We start from the raw sequence: 21,869 nt of genomic DNA, 5'->3' as shown, positions 1-21,869 counted from the left end.
GAGGTGGGTGTTTTCAAATTCATTTTCTTCTTCTATTGAGAAAATGTCCTTCAAGCATTTAGCTCTTCCTCGCATCCACTTCCCTCTTTCTGACCTAAGCTTGGATAGAGAAGTATAGAGTATTGGGGGGAAAATCAGAATCACAATGGAGGCCATGCATTGAAGAACACTGACTTAGAGCCAAAGTTAATCAAGAGAAAAAGTCTGAAGTAAGAACCTAGCATTGAAGTTTCAGTGGTCTCAATTCACCCTACCACTGTTCTCTCTTGACTGACAACACTGACACGGGCTCTGAAAGATTTTTCTTTACTCTGAGGAAGCACTTGGCAGTGTTGTTGAATCAAGTCATCCAGTTGTGTTTTTATTAATTTATTTTTCTCAAGTACTTTAGCAAGATTGTGAGCCTTTGGGACAGTCAGGGAACTCTAAGTACTTTTTCTTCATTTTAATTAATCTTACTTAATTGCATCTCTTCTGTATCTACTGTAAACCGCTTTGAACCTCACGGTATAGCGGTATACAAGAAATAAAATTATTATTATTATTATTTATTTATCTTGCTGTTTCTGGAGAATGCACATTACAGGTAAGCTATGCTTTTAGGTACCAGACCTCTACCTAACTAGCGAGAGAGAGTGTCAAAGGCTGGGTTTATGCTTTGGCTGATTTATATGTTGCATAGTGTGTTCTGCAATACAGAGAATAAATTGGTTCTCACTGGTACATCTTCCATATTTAGTACCAGATTTGGGCATTCAGTACTACACTATGAGAATTTATACAGTTCAAGGTATGGTTTTCTAAGGTTGGGAGTGTGTATAGTTCTTGATTTTTATGCAGACATGTTGATGTATAACATTATTTCATTTATTCCTTCTACTGTAGATAGAAAATGAAGGTATGGATGCTCAGGAAGAGCGCGAGACTCGACTTTTTCCAGCAGTAGATGATAAATGTCGAATTTTGTGCCATGCTTTAACTAGCGATTTTCTCATTTATGGGACAGATGTAAGTATTGAACATGAGGTTTCTAAGTGAAAATCATGAGACTTGCTAGACTTGTGACACAGGTTCCACAGCAGGAGCATAATGTGAAGCATACGTATATCTGAAAAGAATAAAAGTCTAAAACACTTGAGTAAATGGGTTATTTGAAAAAATGTGCAATCTCCCTGCAAGTAAAAGTATGTGCTTGTGTTTCTTTACATTATGTTGATCTTGGGGCCTGTTATTTTGCTTTGACTGTTTTCCATACCTTTTATCAATTGTGCCACTCTTTTCTGAACCCTCTCGAGTATCGCCATATCCTTCTTAAGGTACGGCGACCAATATTGGACGCAGTACTCCAGATGCGGGCGCACCATCGCCCGATACAACGCCAGGATAACTTCTTTCGTTCTGGTTGTAAAAGTATGTGATTGTGTTTCTTTACGTTATGTTGATCTTGGGGCCTGTTATTTTGCTTTGACTGTAGTTGCTCTTTGCTACCTCTAAAAGTTGCCTAATTTGCCTAATGTTTGTCAACCCTGTTCAGAATTTTCCAGCTCAAACATAAAGAATGTCATATTGCATAGCACATAGAGTTCAGAATTTTGACATACAATGCGAGGGAAAGATTAATTTCAGCAGTATTTTAGAAGAAAAGATATCCGATACAGAGCCTTTTCTAAAAATGCATGCAGGAGTGCACATTTATTTTTTCATTGCATGTTACAGAACAACCATTTTACAAACTTATAGAAAATGCTTGCGTACATGATTAAATTACTGTCGGCTCCGGGCGGCTTTCCCGCAGAGGAGAGAATCCTGCATTCACCGTGGGCCTCATCTGGGGCAGCCTCCTTGGAGCGGCTGGGGCATGGGCAGTGTGTCTGTGAGGGAATGCATGGATGGGAGAACATCGCAGGGGAGGAGACATAGGCATCCTGGGACTGTCTGCCAAGTCTCTTCCCTGAAGAAGCCCTTTCTGGAAACGTCAATCGCTCCTCCTAAACTTACTTGCTCCACTTCATCACTGACGCTGAAACCGTGGATTGAAGACAAAGTTTTATTTTATTTTTCTTTCCAGCTTATGATTTATCTTTAATCTTATCTATTGTTTTGCCTTTTGTCTTTGTTTTGTTCTATTTCTATCATTTAAATTTCTCCAGAATTCTACTGTTCAACGGCTCCCCCTTCTGCTTCTATTCCTTTCTCTCCTCTCTTCTACCTTCCAAAGTATTTAGATCAATGCTGTCTTGTTAAAATGTTTATTTTATTTTTATTTTTCCTCTAACTCTACTTTTCACTTCTCTATTACCCTCCAGGTACTTTAGTTAGATTGTGAGCCTTCGGGACAGTAAGGGAATTTTTCAAGTACCTTTCTTATTTCTAATCTTAATGTATATTTTCTGTAAACCGCTTAGAACCTAACGGATGTAGCGGTATATAAGAAATAAATTACATTACATTACATTACATTAAATTCATGTAAACCATTCTGAGCTCCTCTGGGAGAATGGTATAGAAAAAACTGAATAAATAAATAAATATATGTTGAAAGAATGAACGGCATATACCTTCTGGAAGTGGTTATTTCACAACTTCCAAGTATAAGTGTCATAAAGAAATACTGTAATTATCCCAGGACAAGGAGGCAGCATATTCTCACATGTGGGTGACATCATCCATGGAGCCCAGGTGCGGGTAGCTTTAAAAGCGTATCGCCACTTGAAGTTTTTAAAAACTTCACGACTGCCTGCACCGTGCATGCGTGAGTGCCTTCCCACCCAACATAGGCTTACAGCAGTGTTCCCTCTAAGCGGGCGGGTGTTGTGAGCAAACTTTTTTCACCGTGAGCCAAAAATATCGGGCGCCAGCAAGTTATGAGCCAACTCGCCCGATTCTCCTCTCGCCGCCCTGCCATCTGCCGTACGCCTCTTCCGATTGTGCGCTGTGACGAGAAACGTGTGCGCTGCGATGTAATATTTTGTGCGCCAGCGCACGCCAGCGCAGCTTAGCGGGAACACTGGTTCAAATGGTTTTATTTATTTCCCCAAATTTATTTTTGTTATACGCATTGAAAATATTTGATATTGCGTTTAAATCAAAATCTCAATAAACTTGAAACGAGTGCCCGTGAGATTGTGGGAGGGTTAAATACTCAAAACTTAGAAGTTTTTGCTACGCCAGCTTTCTGGTATCTTTACATACAGTGGCGTACCTAGCATATGTAACATCCGGGGCCCATCATTTTTTGGCACCCCCCCCCCATCTGTAAGAAAAACATGATTTTTAGTAACAAACCACACGTCACACATGAGTACCTAGGAAAAGGCAGCATCTTACATATTGCAGTGAGCAGTACATCAATACACCCATTGTAAAACTAAACAAGCCAGACCAGCACAGATCAATCCTACACCGTCAATCCTAACAGAAAACCATGTCTTTCGAACACACAGAACACAGAAAACACCTTCGCCTAGTAAGGAATATGTAATCACAAACTAACCCCTCCCTCTTTTACAAAACTGTAGTGTGGATTTTAGCTACGGAGGTAACAGCTCTGATGCTCATAAAATTCTGAGCATCAGAGCTGCTACCACCAAGGCTGGTGCTAAAAACGCTTCACAGTTTTGTAAAAGGGGGGATAAAATAAAAATACATAGACAAAGGTTAAATTGAACCAGCAAGAAGCTGGACTCTGCATACAATGCTTCACAGAAACAGTGACACATGTCTCCTAAAGCAATAAATAAATAGAAATTTTTTTCTACCTTTGTCTTCTGTGGTTTCTCCTTTCCTCATCTTCTTGTAACTCTCTTCCTTCCATCCACTGTCTGCCGTCTCTCTTCCCCTATATGGCATCTTCTCTCCTTCTATGCCCCTTCCAGAAACTGTATGCCTCCCCCTTCCATCTCTCCTTTCACCCCATTGGTCTGGCATCTCTCTCCTCGCCTTCCCTCTCCCACACCTCTCCTCATAGTCTGGTATCTCCCCTTCCCTGATTCTCTGGCATCTCTCTCCTTTCCTTTTCTTCCATCTTTCGCTCCCCCTCCATGCTCTCACATCTCCCCCTTCCTTTTCCCTTAGACTGGCATACCTTCCTCCTACGCTCCAAGCCCTGGCATCTCCTTTAATTCCCTCCCTCATCTTCCTTCTCCCTCCAGCTGGGTACCGCAACACTCTTCCCTGCAGCTCTGCACTTCCCCACAATTGCCATGCTTCGGTTCCTCTTCTTCCTTCCTTCCTCCCCTCCCCCCGCGGGACCCTGCGGCACCATCAACTCTTACTCCCTCTAATGTCGGCCCTGCAGCTCCAGACTTCCTCGCACCTTCTCCCCTCCCCCTTTGGATCGCTATTATTTTAAATGTTATAGCCGCGGAGCTGTATCCATCAGTGGAGATGTCTAACCTCGGCCTGCCCCGGAACTCTTACTGCAACAGTGACTTCCTGTTCCTGCCTAGACGGGCGTCTGCTGCAGTAAGAGTTCCGGGGCAGGCCGAGGTTAGACATCTCCACTGTTGGATATAGCTCCGCGGCTATAACATTTAAAATAATAGCGATCCAAAGGGGGAGGGGAGAAGGTGCGAGGAAGTCTGGAGCTGCAGGGCCGACATTAGAGGGAGTAAGAGTTGATGGTGCCGCAGGGTCCCGCGAGGGGGGGGGGGGGGAGGAAGGAAGGAAGAAGAGGAACCGAAGCATGGCAATTGTGGGGAAGTGCAATCCCCCCAATGCGTCCCCTTACCTTACCGACGCGTGTGTGCGCTGTGAAGAGAAACTTTGCGCTGCGATGTAATATTTTGTGCGTGAGCGCAGGCCAACGCAGCTTAGCGGGAACACTGGCTTACAGTACCTCAGTTCTTTGTTTTCTGCAGAGTGAAGAAGTCATGTTTCTGAACTCTGTTCAGTATTTTTATACCTTGCCTTCCCGCTTCGCATAATTTTTTTCTAAAATTTTTCCTAAAATTTCTTAGTCTTTTTTCTTTTCCTTTTTGTTGGAAAAAAAAAAAGAGAAGAGACTCTTTCTTTCTTTTTCCTCAGGAGCTTCGCCCTTTGAGGTTTTGTTTTTTCTTTCAGCAATTGAGTTCAGTCTTGCTGATGCAGTCTTCCCATCCATGTCTAGACTGTTATCAGGTTTCAAAAAAATGCTTCAGGTTTCTCATCAACCTGCATAGTTGGTTGTTGCCATGTCTTGGGCCTGAGCACCAGGTGGAAACCTGTGCCCAGTGTTCCACCTTGTAGAAGCACTCCATTAAAAGTCATAAACTTCAGCAGGAGAAATTGTTTGGAGCTACCATGGACATCGATAAGACCTTGCAACCATTGACATTGAAGACTCCTGCATCGACATTGACATTGGTATTGGGAGATCTTGCACCGTCAGGTAAGCAAGCTAAGAAGCCGTTAGCTTCCCAACCAGCATCACAGGTCACAACAGCATTAAGTCCTTTGATGCAGACCAAGCAGTGACGCTCACTAGTGCGGCTCGTCTCTCTTTCAAGATGTGCATCCTCATTGAGGTCACCCTCTCCGAGACAAGCCGCTGCACCATTGATACCGGCAGATATACCAAAGGTACCGGTGCTTTCCTTTCAGGAAAAGCTCGATGAGCTGTTCCAAAGGGAGCTAGGTGATCTTTTCAAACTCCATGCACCAGCATCAACTCCCTTGGTACTGGCCCAGTCTGAGCATACTGCCACCAGGCCCCATGATACCACAGTCAGCTCTCCTGCAGAACATCAGCATAGATCCTCATCCAGTCACCATCGCTCCTCTTGAAGCTCTACACCTCAACATCAGGTTCTCCATCAATCCACTTCATCGAGACATTGACATTCCTCTTCTTCTTCTTTGACAGCTGAAGTCAAGAAAACACCATTCATCATGAACTTCCAAATGAAAGAGAGCTTCCTGTCGAACTTCCTCCTCTTCTTCGGATTGGTTCCGGAGTCGTCATAAGCGTCGATCCTGTTAATGCACTCTGTCACCAAAGCTTCTTTATGACTCTGATCTACAGACTTATACAGACGCTGATCTCTCTGGTTTGTAACTGAGGCTTATGATACTCCTTTGGAACCTTCTCCTCAGAAATCTCTGCCAAAGACAAGATTTCCTACAGAAAGACTATCTTTAACTAAATTTATTAGGCAGTTAGGCAAAGACCTACCTGTTAAACTGGAAGCTGACTCTGCCTTCAATGCTGAATATCTAGAGGCTCTGGTAGACTATGATAAGCCTCATAAGGAGCTTCTCAAATTGCCGTTGCATGGTATTCTCAAAGAGACTCTTCATAAGAATTGGGAAATGCCCTTGAATTATTACAGTGGCTCTCAGAAAGCTGGATTCTCTGTATAGAATCATTTCTTCTCTGGGTTTCGATAAAGCTTTAGCACTAGTCATTGGTGGTAGAATCAACTTTAAAAAAGTCTTTTGCTTCCAAGGTTTATGCCTCAACACCACCAGGGCGTGAGGAACGAACTATGGACAGATTTGGACGTCGCCTCTATTAAAATTCTATGTTGGCGAACAAGGTCCTTAATTATAATTTCTACATATCATGCTACATAAAACATCTTGTACGAAAGTTACCTTCTTTTGATAAATATATTCCTGCACAACATCTTCAGGAATTTCACAACATCTTTTGCACTCTTTTTCAAGTTAGAAAGTATTTGTATCTTCCTCTGATGCCTTTGAGTTATCATCTAGAGCAGGGGTGTACAACCTGCGGCCCCGTGAAGTATTTTGTGCGGCCCTGGTCGAGGGCGATGCAGTGTTTTTCTCTGCTGCCCCCGGGTGTTTACCGTCTTGCCGGCTCCCTCCTCTGTCTTGCTGCAGCGTTTGTGCGGCCCCAGAAACTTTTTTTTTTTGGGGCCAATGCGGCCCTGGGAAGCCAAAAGGTGGGACACCCCTGATCTAGAGCTTTGGCTATGTCAGTGGTGATGAGACATCTGGCATGATTGAGAGTCTCCAATATGGATATCAACGTTCAAGACAGATTGGCAAATTTTCCATATTTGGGAGAAGAGCTTTTTGGTGATTCCATTAAGATGGCCACACAAAAACTCACTGACCATGAAAAGAATTGGAATGCTTTGGTTAAAACCAAATCTAAGCTATTTGGCATTCATATGAGCTGAAGGAGAGCCGCCAACATGTGTCTGTCACATCCAGCCACAAAGAACCTGCAGAAACTACAATTTTAGGATTGGGGGGGATGTAAACCACCTAAAATCCCCTTTTTAACCCCCCCCTGAGTCAAGCTGTTAGCTTATACTGTCACACCTGTGCCCCCAAAAAGTGTAATGGGCAGTCAGGTAGTGACACGTTGCTCCAATCTGGTGTAGTCCCCCCGGAACTAGGGGAACCTTTCAGAATTTTTACCCCTAGGCAACAGCCTAGGATTGCTCTTTCAATGGTCTTTTAAAGAATACTATTTAGTCAGAATGGCCTTAATGAAAAATATAAACTTTATTTGGCCATTGGCCTCAAAGCATAGTCCATCACAGGTTTCAATGTGAGCATGAAAATATAACCAAAAGAAAAGGTTCCACCAAACAAACTTAACTTTGCTGCCAGCTCTGGACTTTAGCAAGGAGATTATACACAGTCCTCTTCACCAGAGTCTTAAGTCTAGGCATACTTTATGCAGGGAAAAGAATTAAAATAATTTTGCTTAAATGCTTTATTATTTTATAACCTCTAGAATAAGCAGCTCTCTGTTCCTGAGCTGCAGGATGGGAGTCTATGACAGTGATTAATAAGCCAGCAATACTGGTCTGCTGACACAGGTAACCATGGGAAAGAGACAGAATCATTTACATTTCTGGAAAGCAGGTTCCTTAACAAGGCACACAGACAGCTTTATATCATTTAGGCAGTAGACAACAAACCCTGGTTTTTAAAGATGAATTCAATCCAAACTGAGATGGTATTTAACAGAGAAAACAGCAGTTTTAAACCCAGAGATTTTCAATATGTTTCTGAGAAGCATGCAGGCTCACTGCAATCACCAGGCTGCTAGTAGCTAACAGCTGGTATTCACCACAGGGGTTCTGTTAACAGTGAATCAGAGAAACAAACAGATTGCGTATCCTGCTCAGTGTTTGGCTTAATTTAGTCACTGTTTTGTACAGTGAAGGATACTGTCCCTTTGCTTAAAGCACAGAGAAAAAATGTAGAAAACTTTAAAGTCCAAAATTACCCTCTCTGGGAGCCCACTGTGTGCTTACCAGAGGAAAAAAAAAAACTAGCCATGGAAAACATCCAAAAGACTCACGTTTGCTTCAAGCTACTTCCATTTGTTCTGGCCCAATCTCAGCTGCAGCACTGTTGTCTTCCACAATCATAACCTCACCCAGCTCTGAAGACAGGTTTTCTTCAGCCTGCTCGTCTCTCATTTCCCAGTCAGGGCTGCCTGCCTGGTCTGGAGCGAGCTCATTCCTGTTCTGAGCTTCCTGTCTCTCCTCCTGTCCTGCCCCCCCCCCTGCTTTCTGCTGAGCCTCGCTTTAAGCTTAAGAAGATAACCAAACCCACTTTCCTTCCTCAGCCTGGGATGTTTCTCTGAGGGAAAACTGTCTGTCTGTTTTCTGCCTTACAGAAACTGGATAATATTAGGGCAGAGATTTCCTGCTTTGCTTTGGCACTGCCTTAGGTAAGACAAACCTTTCTTGTTCTGTCTCAGTCTCATCTTCACTGCTCTTAGGGTAGTCAGCTAAATTACTGTCATGGGCTTTGACCTGGTCTGCCCTTCTGCATCGGGGTTTGAATAATTTCCTATATTTCCCTGTGATAAACCTCGGGACTGCAGTAGGTTTGTCACAATACTCACAGAAACACGTGATGACAGGAAAACACTGCAGATAGAGCTGAACAGCTCACAGGGAGATCCTCTCCTTCAACTTGTTGGAAAGCTGAACTTTGAATCTTCTGACTTCCCCACCAGCCTGAAGTCCACAGCCAGTCACCTCCGCAACCCTTGGACATGCTGCGTAGCATGTCTGGTGGAAGAACGCAGTCTGGCTCCAATCCTGGGCACGCTACCACAGAACCACGCAGCCTGTGCTCGACCCACTAGTGGATGAACCTGAGGTGAGCTAGCTGATCTGAGCCCTGATCTGATGTGCAGGCTGTCCAGAGGGCTTACTGACAAGCAGGGAACCATCCAGAAACAGACTTTTTCCAAAGGTCTGTGATCTCCTGCATTCAGAGCTGTCGCTGCAGGGAACCTCCACAGCATGAGGGCGAAAACCGCAAGTGCTGAAATTACACAAAATAAAACACGAGCAGAAAAAAACAAGCTTCTACAGCTTGGCTTGTAGGAAGAAAGACTGAGGGTACAGGGACAGTGATGAGGTAAGAGGGGGAGGGGTTTAAGTCTCTGAAGTTTGAGGCTTCCGACAAGTCCCGGCAGGTGGAGGGAAAATAACCCACTGGTCCTGGAATAAAGTGGGATTGCACAAGAATCATTTATGCTTCTTCAGCTTCCTTCGACACTCAAAATCATGGTCCCTCTCTGCTGATGAGGACAACTTTGAACCCATATGAGTCCTCGGTGTCCGGTCCAATGCTGACCAGTGGCAGGTGATGTCTAACCAGTCATTGAGGTCAGTGCTTCTGGAGCCGATATCTATGGATCGGCCTCTGAAGAACTAAAAAGATTCTCCTGCTAGAGCTGCTGCACCTTATCGGCCTGTCGAGTGCCATGGGCTATTTGTAATCAAAAAAGGCCTTAGGGGCCTTCTTGGATTTTTCCAGATTTGATTTTAAAGTTATTTTTTATACATGCCACATAGATGACTTCCCCAGGACAGGATGTCATGGATTCATTTCTCATTTATGGTGGATGGCTTTCGGATGCGCAGCTGTATTACACGTGCGCTGTGGCCTGTGAGGGGGTGAGAGGTTTGCCTGGATTTGATGACTTCAACCTCCATGGAGGGTCTTTTAGCACCTTCTGTCCTGATTCCTGCAAAAATGACATTGGGAGGCCCTGGGTAGTGTGCAGGTGATGCTATGGTGAAATACACGTGGTAAATCCTCCAAACAGTCCTCAACTAGATTGCAGGGGCTGGCTCCCGCCACAGAGGATGTTTTTTTCCCCAGATTTTGTTGATATTATTTATCAGGCATAATTGAAAAAAAAAAAAAACTCTACCTGTTTCCCTTCCACTAGCCTCTATGGTGGGACCCCTGCAACTTCCGGGTCAAGGGGCCAGGAAATGACATTAGAGGGAAATCCAAAGCTGGTACGAGGAGCATGCTGGAGAAAAGCCATCGCACTGGTGAAGATTTGGAAGTACTGGAGGGGAGCAAGAGAGTACGGAAGTAGCAGGAGGGCGCAGAAAGAAGGGCATGGGGAAAGCAAGGGGGGAGCGCCACAATGCCCTTACTACACCATTGCAACCTGACTATTGAAGGGTGACTAATGTTACACTGATTTTTAAAAAGGGTTCTAGGAGGCGATCTGGGAAATTACAGACTGCCTAATTTCAGTGCCGGGAAAAGAAGCAAAAACAATTACAAAAAATTAAATTGTGGAACATGTGGTCAAACATGATTTAATGGGACAGAGTCGGCATGTGTTCTGTTGAGGAAGATTATGCTTCACCGGTTTGCTTGACGACTTTGAAGGTGCGAATGAACATGTGGATAAAGGTAAGCCGGTTGATATAGTATATCTAGATCAGTGGTCTCAAACTCGTGGCCCGGGGGCCACATGTGGCCCGCAAGGTACTATTATGAGGCCCTCGGTATGTTTATCATAATCACAAAAGTAAAATAAAAGTTTCTTGATCATATGTCTCTTTAGCTATAAATGACAATATTATTATTAAGGCAAAAGGAAAGATTTATAAACTATAAAGAGATTTACCTCATACAAAATTGTCATTTTTTTCATAAGACATTAACTATTTTTTCTGTGGCCCTCCAAGTACCTACAAATCCAAAATGTGGCCCTGCAAAGGGTTTGAGTTTGAGACCACTGATCTAGATGTTCAGAAAGCTTTTGACAAAGTTTCTCATGAGAGGCTGCTGAGAAAATTAAAGAGTCATGGTATAGGAGGCAATGTTTAGTTGTGGATTAGGAGTTGGTTATCGGATAGAAAACAGAGGGTGGGGTTAAATGACCATTTTTCTCAATGGAGAAGGGTAAATAGTGGCGTGCCGCAGGGATCTGTACTGGGACCAGTTCTATTTAACTTATTTATAAATGATCTGGAAATTGGCGCGACGAGTAAGATGATTACTAAACTGTTTAAAATTGTTAAAACGCATGCTGACTGTGAAGAATTGGTTTAGCTGCTTTGACAGCTTTTCAGCGCTCGACTTTCTTTGCGTTTGATTGACCCAGCCTTGTACTAACAAAGGACTTACCACCTGTGAATTACAACACTACGGTGACCCCTGATGCAGACGTTTTTGTTCGCCAAAACACAGTACTGTGTCGGGTTCACAGTTTGTGTTTGTCTTTTATTGGAATAAAGACCTTTTTTACATCTTTGATCTTTTGTGGCGTGTTCATTGTCCATTCCCACATTTTTGTGTGTGATTTTGAACCGGTAGGTTTTTGTTCTATTGGACTTTTGTTGTTTGCTTCTTTATATGCAGCATGTGTTCATTGGGAGCTAGCTAAACCAAAGGTGGACAAAGGGATGGGGCCAGATAGTGTACACTGGTAGAAGTGGTAGAAACAAAGAATGTGTCTGAATTCAAGAAAGCATGGGACAGACACATGGGAGCTCTTACGGAGAGGAAGAGATAGTGGATATTGCGGATGTGCAGACTGGATGGGCCATTAGGCCTTTATCTGCCATCGTGTTTCTATGAAGTTCTGGTGGCTCCGCTGGCTGAACTTTTCAATGCTTCTCTAGAGTTGGGAGTGGTATCTGAGGACTGGAGAAGGATAGATGAGGTTCATCTCCACAAAAGTGGAGGTAAGTAAGATGTAGGGAACTACAGGCCGGCAAGTTTAACTTCCATGGTAAGTAAATTAATGGAAAAGCTTTTAAAACAAAGAATAGTGAAGTTTCTGGAATCCAGTGGATTATGGGACCCGAGGCAACAGATTCACTAAAGATAGATCTTGTCAGACAAACCTGATTAATTGCTTTGACTAGGTCACCAGAGAATTGGATAGAGGAAGATGTTAGTATTTAGATTTTAGCAAATACTTTTGACAGTGTTCCATACAGGCATCTAATAAATAAATTGTGTGTTCTAAGTATAGGCCCCAAAGTGAAGGACTAGGTCAGGAACTGGTTGAGTGGAAAGTGATAAAGGGTAGTGTTCAATGCAGATCACTCTGAGGGAAAGGAATGTTATCAGTGGTTTGCTTCAAGGTTCTGTTCTTGGGCCTGTTCTTTTTAACATTTTTTAAAGCGATATTGCTGAAGGGCTGTCTGGTAAGATTTGCCTTTGCGGATGATACCAAAATCTGCAATAAACTTTCAGCCAGAAGTTACATTGAAAGGAGGGACTCAACGGCAAGAAAGTTCCAATCGGAGCAGCCCTGCTTACAGGAAGCTTTAAACAGGTTGGTAAGCCTGCCCCAGGGGGCTCAAAGGGGCCGACCCAGGAGAGTCACAGGTTGTTTGTATTTTTTGTTGCCCGCCATTGGGAGGGAGGGTGCGAGGGTGGGGGGCTGTTGAACCCACGATAGGGAGGGAGGAGAGCTGCTGGGCTTGTAAGGGGGGGATGATGCTGCTGCACCTGCGAAGGGGGGAGGGAGTTGCTTGGGTTGCTGAACTGGCTGGAGCTGAAGGGAAGGGAGACAGTTGCTGAATCTGATCTATGAACTGGGGGAAGGGAAACAGGTGCTGGGCCCATGTGGTAGGTGGAGTGAAGTTGGAGGGAAAGGGGAGGTGCCAGACCCACACTTGGGCGCTGAAGGGAGGGGATAGAGAGATGTAGGACACAAGGGAAGGGGGCTAGAGGGAAGGGAGAAAGGAGCAGGACCTGCAGGGAGGAAGAGAGAGAGAAGGAAAGGGAAAGAGAAAAGCTGAACCAAGAGGATGAAGGAAGAGTGAGTGAAATATTGAATATAGCAGAGGGAGGGAGGAAAGAGAGAGTGTGTGAGAGACACATTGATGTATGTGAGTAAGAAAAGAGAGGGGAGATATACAAAAAGAGGGGAGATGGTGGGCATGGATGGGAGCATATGAACAGGGCCAAAAAGTGGACTGCTGCATCTGCATGGGGGTGGTATATGGACACAGAGGGGTAATGTTAGACATGGGAGGGTTTATGAACACAGAGAGAAGATGGCTAGACATGGGGAGAATAAGAACGTTGAACAAAGATATAGGAAGAGGGGATCATAGAATGGTGTGATGAAGGCAGGTAGATGGGCACGGGAAATACTAGAAAGGTAAGTATAGAAGACAGAAAAGGGAGATGCTTGCTGAACATGAGGGGGAAAAAAACGTACACAGATGAATGGTGAGCATAGAAAAAGAAGATATGTCAGATAGTCAGGAGACCCTTGCAAGTAAATTAAAGAGTAAACAGAAGGAAACAGAAACCAGAGCTTGAGACCAATGTGATGTGAAGAATAAAATGACTAGACAACAAAAGGTAGAAAAAAAATTATTTTCTATTTTGTGATTAGACTATATCAGATTTGAAATATGTATCCTGATAGAACTAGTGTTAGACATAACTGGTGACTGCGAAGCCTAGGCTGAGCTTTTTTAGCTTCCAGCTGGCTTAGGGCTCTCTCTGACCAGGGGGTAGTTGCACTCCCCTAGCACTATTCCTGCCATGTGTGACTGAAGTATTCTGTTAGCTTGATTTTTCTATGTAACATTCTGTAGTAATTTGACTCCAGTTTTCTTGATAGTGGAGGGGATATTTGTGAAGGGGAGGAGAAGGGAGACAGGGGTTTTATTGATCCTTACTCTGTATAAAGTAAGTTCAGTATAAAACTATTTGAGGCTTGTATGGATGGGATCAGATGGTTTGCTGGGATGGGGTGAGGACCAAGCTCGTGGGGATGGGGACAATTTTTTTCCTCATGTCATTCTTTAATAAATACATTTGAGGTGAGTCATTTGAAAAGAAACTCTAGAGCGAGCGGGCATAGAATGAAGTTAAAAGGTGGTAGGCTCAGTAGTAATATAAAGAAATGCTTTTTTTTATAGAAAGGGAGGTAGATGTGTGGAATAGTTTCCTGGTAGAGGTGGTAAAGACAAAGACTGTGTCTGAATTTAAGAAACTATGGGACAAGCGTATGGGATCTCTTTTTTTTTTTTTTTTTTCAAATTCTTTATTCATTTTTCCATCTTACATCAAGTACACAATAATATATCAGTTAAAACTTGAATAGATCACTTGAATTTCGTTATAATAACATCATAAATACATAAATTTATACCCCCCACCCACCCTACCTTCAAATATTTAAATCAAAAAATATCATATAAATATTATATTCTTATCTATTGATTAAACCTTTAATAAAACTTTATACCATCCCCCACCCGCCTATGTATAAGTGTACTTTCAGAGGAAAATGGTGTCTAATCATTACAATAACTTGTCAATGCCCCCAAATCTTTTTAAAATTATTATAATTCCCTTTTTGTATGGCAATTGTTTTTTCCATTTTGTAAATGTGACACAACGAATTCCACCAGAAGGTATAGTTAAGTCTATTGTAATTTTTCCAATTACTGGTGATATGTTGTATGGCGACTCCTGTAATAATCAATAAAAGTTTATTGTTGCTTGATGAAATTTGACTCTTTGTTCTCATTGATATGCCAAACATAATTGTATCATATGATAATGCTACATGGTTTTCTAGTAAACAATTAATTTGAGACCAAATTGGTTTCCAAAAGGCCATGATACAGAGACAATAGAATATTAAGTGATCTAAAGTCCCTACTTCCAGATTACAGTGCCAGCATCTATTAGACTTAGAGTTATCTAACTTTTGTAATCTAACTGGGGTCCAAAATGCTCTATATAAAAGGAAAAACCAAGTTTGTCTAATAGATGCAGACACCGTACATTTCATTCTCTAAGACCAAATTTGTGGCCATTGAGATGCAGTAATTTGATGCTTTATCTCAATGCTCCAAATGTCCCTAAGTCCATTTTTAGGTTTTTTATTTACAAATCCGTTTATCAATTTATACCACTGTGCGACCTGTTGTCCCAAGAAGTCCACCTGAAAGCATAAGAACTCCAAACAATACTGATTATTGAGATTTTTCCATTCAGGGAACCCCTCTTGAATAACCTGCTTCAGTTGCAACTATCTAAAACTTTGTGATTTATTAAGACCATATTTATGTTGCAACTGTGAAAAATTAAGCAGTTTACTATTTGAAATAACATCACCCAAAATCCGTATACCTGCAATCATCCAATGCTTCCAGATGACCTTAAATCCGCCAATTTGAATCTTGGAGTTTAACAATATAGTTTGATTTGTTGATTCACAGATTGGAATAGGTGTTAAATTACTAACATATCGGAGAGTTTTCCTTGTATCCATAAATATTCTGTTTTCCTTATATAATCTAGGCATTTTAATACTAAGAACATGACATAAGCGCAGAGGAAACATGAGTCGCCACTCCAACCACAACCAGTCTGGGGTATTATCAATGAGCTCTGGGAGGACCCAATACATACCCTGGTGCAAAATATAGGCTTGATGATACCTATAAAAATTGGGAAAATATACCCCACCTTCCACAATAGGTTTTTGTAAAGATACTAAAGCAATTCTAGGAGTTTTGCCCAGCCAAACAAATTTTGTAAGAATACTGTTTAACTTTTTATAAAAGGACCCCTTAAAAAAAACTGGTAATATTCCCATCTGATAACAAACCACAGGCAATATCATCATTTTAATAGTTTGAACTCTCCCCCACCAAGACAGATGTAGTGGATTCCATTGCTCGCATATTTCTGTTATCTTCTGCAATAAAGATTTTTCATTCTCTTTCATTGTGTCTTCTAGCGTGCTTTTTATCCAAATTCCCAAATATTTTAATCCACCTTCCTTCCATACAAAAGAAAATGAATCAAACAAGCCTTCTGTACAATACACATTTAGTGGAAGAACTTCAGATTTATTCAAATTTATCTTAAATCCTGAAAATTTTCCAAATTTTTCAATCAATTCAAGTAAGCATGGAATGGTTGTTTCAGGATTTCTCAAATGAAGCAAAATATCATCTGCATATGCAGAGACTTTGTATTCCCGGTCTGAATAAGAAATACCCTGTATCTCCCTTACTTGTTGAATAGCTAATAGTAAGGGTGCCAAAACAATATCAAAAAGCAAAGGAGATAGGTGACAACCTTGTCTAACCCCCCTCTGCAAATTAAAGCGTTCTGAAAAATTATTATTAATATACAATTTTGCAACAGGGGAGCTATACAATGTTTGAATCATTTGAATAAATCCTGAACCTATTCCAAACCAATCCATAGCTTGATACATGAAGGTCCATTCCACCCGATCAAAGGCTTTTTCTGCATCTAAGGACACAGAAAAAGCCGTATCCTTCATGGCTTTTGTTAAATTTAACATATGAAAAGCCAATCTTGTGTTATTAGATGAATGTCTCTTAGTAACGAATCCAGTTTGGTGCATATCAATAATAAAAGGGAGAGCCCTGGCTAAATGTAAAGCCAATGTCTTAGTCAGAAGTTTTCCATCTACATTGATTAATGATATAGGCCTGTAATTTGAAATCCAATGTGTGATCTCTGTTTGGCTTTGGCAAAACTATAGTCAATGATTCTGCCATAGTACCTGTAATGCAACCTTTATTTAGTTGCGACTGATATAATTTCAATAAATGAGGTAATAGGGTAACTTGAAATGATTTATAAAATTCTACCGTGAAACCATCACCACCTGGAGCGGATCCAACTCTAAGAGATTCAACGCTGTTTCTAATTCTTTTAATGATATAGGCTCCTCTAAACTTTTTTTATATGCTCAGGAATTTTTGGCCCCTCTATTAGATTCAAAAAGTCTTAACCATCTTTTTCTTTATTTTCATAAGGCTCAGAAGAATATAGGTCTTTATAAAAATTTAGAAATTGACTTAAAATATTTTCAATTTGAGTTTGTGTCTCTCCTTTCTCATCCTTAATTGCAATAATTTTGTTCTTCTTTTCTTTGCTTTAAGATAATTTGCCAATAATCTTCCCACCTCATTTGAACTTCCATAATACAAAGTTTGTTGGGAAAACAAATCATTCCTTACAAATTTGGATGATATCTCATTATATTTACCCTTCACTTTTAATAAAGCCTGCAGGGTACTTTGCTCCCATTTATCAACTAATTTAGCTTCCAAATGTTTAATTTCTTTTTCCAAATCAGAAAATTGTTTTTTTAAGTTGTTTTCTAATATATGCCGAATATGAAATAATATTTCCTCTCATGGTAGCCTTAAATGCATGGTATTTGAAAAAATTCAATCATTTTTAATTTAAATTCTTCAAGGAATTTTGAATCCACAATCAATGTATTATCGAATCTTTAAACAGACCTGCTATATTCTTGTTCTTCAAATTTAAATTCAATCCATACACCCCCATGATCAGACAAAATTATAGGGTCTATGGATGCTTTTGACACTTGTTTTGCTATTTGATTTGAAACAAAAATATAATCTATTCTTGAAAAGGATTTATGAACTTGTGACCAAAAAAATAATTCCCGCTCATTAAAATGAAGTATCCGCCATATATCTTTCAAATCACAAGATTGCACCAAATTATCTAACCCTAAGGACTTCATTACTTTACTTGTTTTTTTTATCCATTAATGGATCTATATCAGCATGGAAATCTCCAGCCATTACTAAATTAGAAACAGCCAGTGGGAGTAATAATTGTTGTAACTTCCTAAAAAATTCACTTTGATTCCTATTTGGGGCATACACATTAAACAAATCCAAGGTATTGTTTCACATGCTCATTTTTACATGTACCCACCTACCCAAGGGATCAGAATCAATCAACTGAAAATTAGCTGTACACTTTTTATTTATTAATATGGCAATCCCAGCTTTTTTGCCAAGTGCAGGGGCAAAAAAACTCTGTTTTACCCAACCCCCTTTCAACTTTTTTGACTCCACCATTGATAGGTGCGTATATAATATAATAGGGAGGCCCTGAGCCAATCAGGGCCTTAGGCCCCTCCCTGTGTATCACATGATGCACTGGGGGAGGGAAAGGCCCGCCAATCTGGATGAGCGGGACGGACAGAGTTTCTGTCATGTTCGATCTTCAAAGAAAAGGTTTTGGGGGGGAGGTCAGAGGACCTCTGGTAGTAGGAGGAAATGGCCATCCTCCTGCTCTTTTTTTCGGGGGAGGGTAGGGGATGTTTTTTGGGGGGAGGGCGCCTGGCACGGGTGGGGGACGGGCTTCCTGGTGCTGCATTTGTCATGGGACATTGGGGAGAGCTGTCATTGGGGGGGAGGGGCTTTTTAAAAAAAAAAAATGTGGCAGATATTGTGCGTGTGTTACACAGAAAAAAAAGGTTTCCTGCCCAGAACAGTTGAGTGGCAGGAGGCTGCTTTTGGAGTTTCCCCTGCTGGCTTTGCGTGTGTGTGAGTCGCTCTCACAGCAATCAATCGGACAGCAGAGTCGGGGATTAAGGCAAACCTCCTCATGAATCATTTGCATGCAAACCTTTTAGTGCATCAATAGTTCATTCTGAATCAGCCAAAAAATCGTATCTGTGCAGATCCACATGGTCTTTCCGATCCTCTTAGTGCATCTAGGCTTTAGTACCTTATTAGACACAACGAGGTAGGTGACTAGACAGGGTAAGAATACTACTTTATGAAATGGCTGGCCCCTTTAAAAATAGCAGACCTAAGTTGGAGCCTGCTCTTGTACATTGCCATGGCCAAGAATACCCAGTGTTCCTGGCCAAAGCAATACTGAGGTAATTACTGCAGGATTCACTAACTGAGATGCTGGGAGTTAGTGAATCCTGTTTTACTGCAGTAATTTAGCGCACAGACAAGTTATGCTACCATAGGCACCTAAGTTTTATTTGAGGCAATGGAAGTGAAATGACTTGCTCAAGGTCACCAGAAGATTCAATTGGAGAAGAGGGATTTGAACCTTAATTTCCCTGATTGTCAGGTTGCTGCTTTAACAATTAGGCTATTCTTCTGCTCTGTTCATTAACTTGAGCTTCTGCAACTACCAGGTTGTTTCCCAGGGCTGGCATGGTTACTCTTGCACTAAAGTATTAGATAATTTATGTGAACATGTTTATTTATTTATAGGGATTAAAGAGATTCACCCATGTTGTATTCTGTCTAAAGCTTGGCTGCTTCTTTTTCTCAGAATGGTCTTATTCAATACTTCTACATTGAAGACTGGCAGTATGTGAATGAATACCGCCACCCTGTCAGTGTAAGAAAAATCTTTCCAGACCCTACTGGAGCCAGATTAGTGTTCACTGATGATAAAAGTGACAGTTTTGTGTACTGCCCGGTAAGACTGTCTTCTTATGAAGTACTAACTGATTTCTTAATTGAATGCTTACAGAAAAAAAAAATGGAGTCTTCCTACCTTAGCAGGATTATTTTGTTTCAGCTGACTTAGAAGATTCTGAGGCTTTGTACAGTACTGTAGAAGTAATGAGCTGAACCAGTTGAGTTTATTCCTCCTCCAGTGCTTTCCATATAATTGTCTAGGGCAGTGGTTCTCAATCCATTCCTCGGGGCACACCCAACCAGTTGGGTATTCAAGACATCTGCAGGAAATATATAAGAGAGATTAGTATACTAAGGTTTACGTGCAATGCTTCCTGACTCTTGCATGCTCATTGGATTAGATTGGATTCTTGAAAACCTGACTGACTGAGGACTGGTTTGAGAATCACTGATCTAGAGTTTGTGAGTAACATAAGAAGCAAGTACTTTTCAATAGAAGCACAAAGTTTGTACAGCTTGAAATGCAATCATGCAATTATGTTATTGATAACTGTCAGATGAAAGACTTTGCTGTATATTACTTTAGCATACAGTATACTGTATATCATTTTTGGATTTGGGAGAAGTACCATGTTTCCCGAAAATAAGCCCTACCCCGAAAATAACTCTATCTTGATTTTCGGGGTAGGTCTTAATATAAGCCCTAGTCACCGGCAGCAGTGCAACCCCCTGACACGCAACCCCCATCCCTTCCATCTCTCCCGCCGACCACGAGATCGAAATACCTAGTAACGGCAGCATCGCAGCAATCTAGACATGCTGCTTCGCAGCCTTTTCCTGCTCGGGCGTGCAACATGGCTCACGGAATGCCTGGGCAGGAAAAGGCCATGAAGCAGCTTGTCTAGATTGCTGCGACTCTGCCGTTTCAAGGTATTTCGGTTTCGTGGTCAGCGGGAGAGATGGGTCAGCAGGGGGGTGCGCGGCAGGGGAGGATGGAAGGAATAGAAGCTGCTAGGGTTCTTCTGCACAATGAATGGGAGGGGTAGAAGCTGCAAGGGTTCTGCTGCTGCACAAGGGATGGGAGGGATAGAAGCTGCAAGGATTCTGCTACTGCACAAAGGGTGGGAGGGATAGAAGCTGCAAGGGTTCTGCACAAGGGATGGGAGGAATAGAAGCTGCGAAGGTTTTGCTGCACAGGGGGATGGGAAGGAGGGATAGAAAGATAATGCAGAAGGGGATGGGTGAAAGGGGAGGAAAGATGTTGCTTATATGGGGGAGAGAAAGGAAATAGGAAGAATTGAGGTGGAGGAGAGGAATGGAGAGATGATCATTGTACATGAAAAAAATAAGACCTACCCCATAAATAAGACTTAGTGCCTTTTTTGTTCCCAAAATTAATATAAGACAGTGTCTTATTTATGGGTAAACACGATAGTATAATTAAGCCAAGTATTTGGTTATATTAAACTGATATTTGGATTTATAGAAATTGGAAGATTAATTTTATTTTGAAGAAGTAATGATAATTTAAAATTGTTAAAAATAATTATGGAAATATAAATCATAGGACTAATAGTTATAACTGAAGAGAGTGGCTGTAGATATAAAGTAAAATTCAGTACGCCCCAAATATGATGGTCCTGGTCTACACGTACAAATTCCTGTACTGGCTTTGAGATGTGATTTGGGAAGATTGTGACTATTAAAGCAAATTTGGGGGGCTGCTGGACTCGCAAGGGGGTTTATTGGACCCACAATTGCGAAGAGGGCTTCTGGTTAGGAGGGGTGGTAAGGGAGGTGACTTGCAGCAGATCCATTGTGGGGACAAGGCCATTTACCACTCCATGGGGCGATTAAAAGGCTTGTTCCTGTTCCCGCGGAAAGGGCTGTCCCCCCCCCCCCCATTCCTGTGGGGTAGCCGTGGGAAACAGTCCCCTTGTCATTCTGTAGTCTAGAAGCTTCAAAAGCTTCAAGTGATAGTGCACTTCGGCACTGTCTGTACTGGGCTCTGTGGATGATATCACCCACATGTGAGAATATCTGCCTTCTGTTCTTGAATAACACTTGTTATGGTAAGTAACTGTGCTTTACAAGAAAAGTCTATTAGTTGTTGATACAAAATGCTAGGGATATGGTGGTCGGGTGGGGGGTAGATTTAGGCCCTGATTCTACAAAGTGTGTCCCGATTTTAGGCAGTTGAAGGCGTCCTACAGCTGTCTAATCAGCCAATCGGGATGCACGTTTTTTTAAAAAAATGCTCCCCAGGCAGGCCGCCTATATTGAAGGCGCCTCCAGGAGCCTAGGGAGGCCCGCACGGCGCCTAAGCTCGCCTAAGGGCCTTAGGCGAACCTAGGCGGCCCTACTCGTCTCCCTAGTAGAGGAAGAGACACGTACAATGTAGGCCAGCAAAATGCTGGTCTACATTGTAAGTAGACGGGGCCGCTATACTTA

The 21,869-nt window shown here is 41.9% G+C and overlaps 1 protein-coding gene across 7 annotated transcripts in view; it reads left to right on the top strand.

The window, feature by feature from the left end:
- Positions 1-21,869, top strand: part of WDR19 (WD repeat domain 19) — a 435,717-nt gene that overhangs the window by 195,165 nt on the left and 218,683 nt on the right. For all 7 annotated transcript variants that reach the window (XM_033947370.1, XM_033947368.1, XM_033947367.1 and 4 more), the window contains 2 exons: positions 886-1,008; positions 19,327-19,476. In XM_033947370.1, the coding sequence (XP_033803261.1) occupies positions 886-1,008; positions 19,327-19,476 (273 nt within the window). The remainder of the gene's footprint in view (positions 1-885; positions 1,009-19,326; positions 19,477-21,869) is intronic.

The sequence above is a fragment of the Geotrypetes seraphini genome, chromosome 1 (genome assembly GCF_902459505.1).
Source record: "Geotrypetes seraphini chromosome 1, aGeoSer1.1, whole genome shotgun sequence".
In the NCBI taxonomy this organism is placed as follows: Eukaryota; Metazoa; Chordata; class Amphibia; order Gymnophiona; family Dermophiidae; genus Geotrypetes; species Geotrypetes seraphini.
The sequence above is the reverse complement of the archived record's forward strand: the minus strand, read 5'-3'. Positions and strand labels throughout refer to the sequence as shown.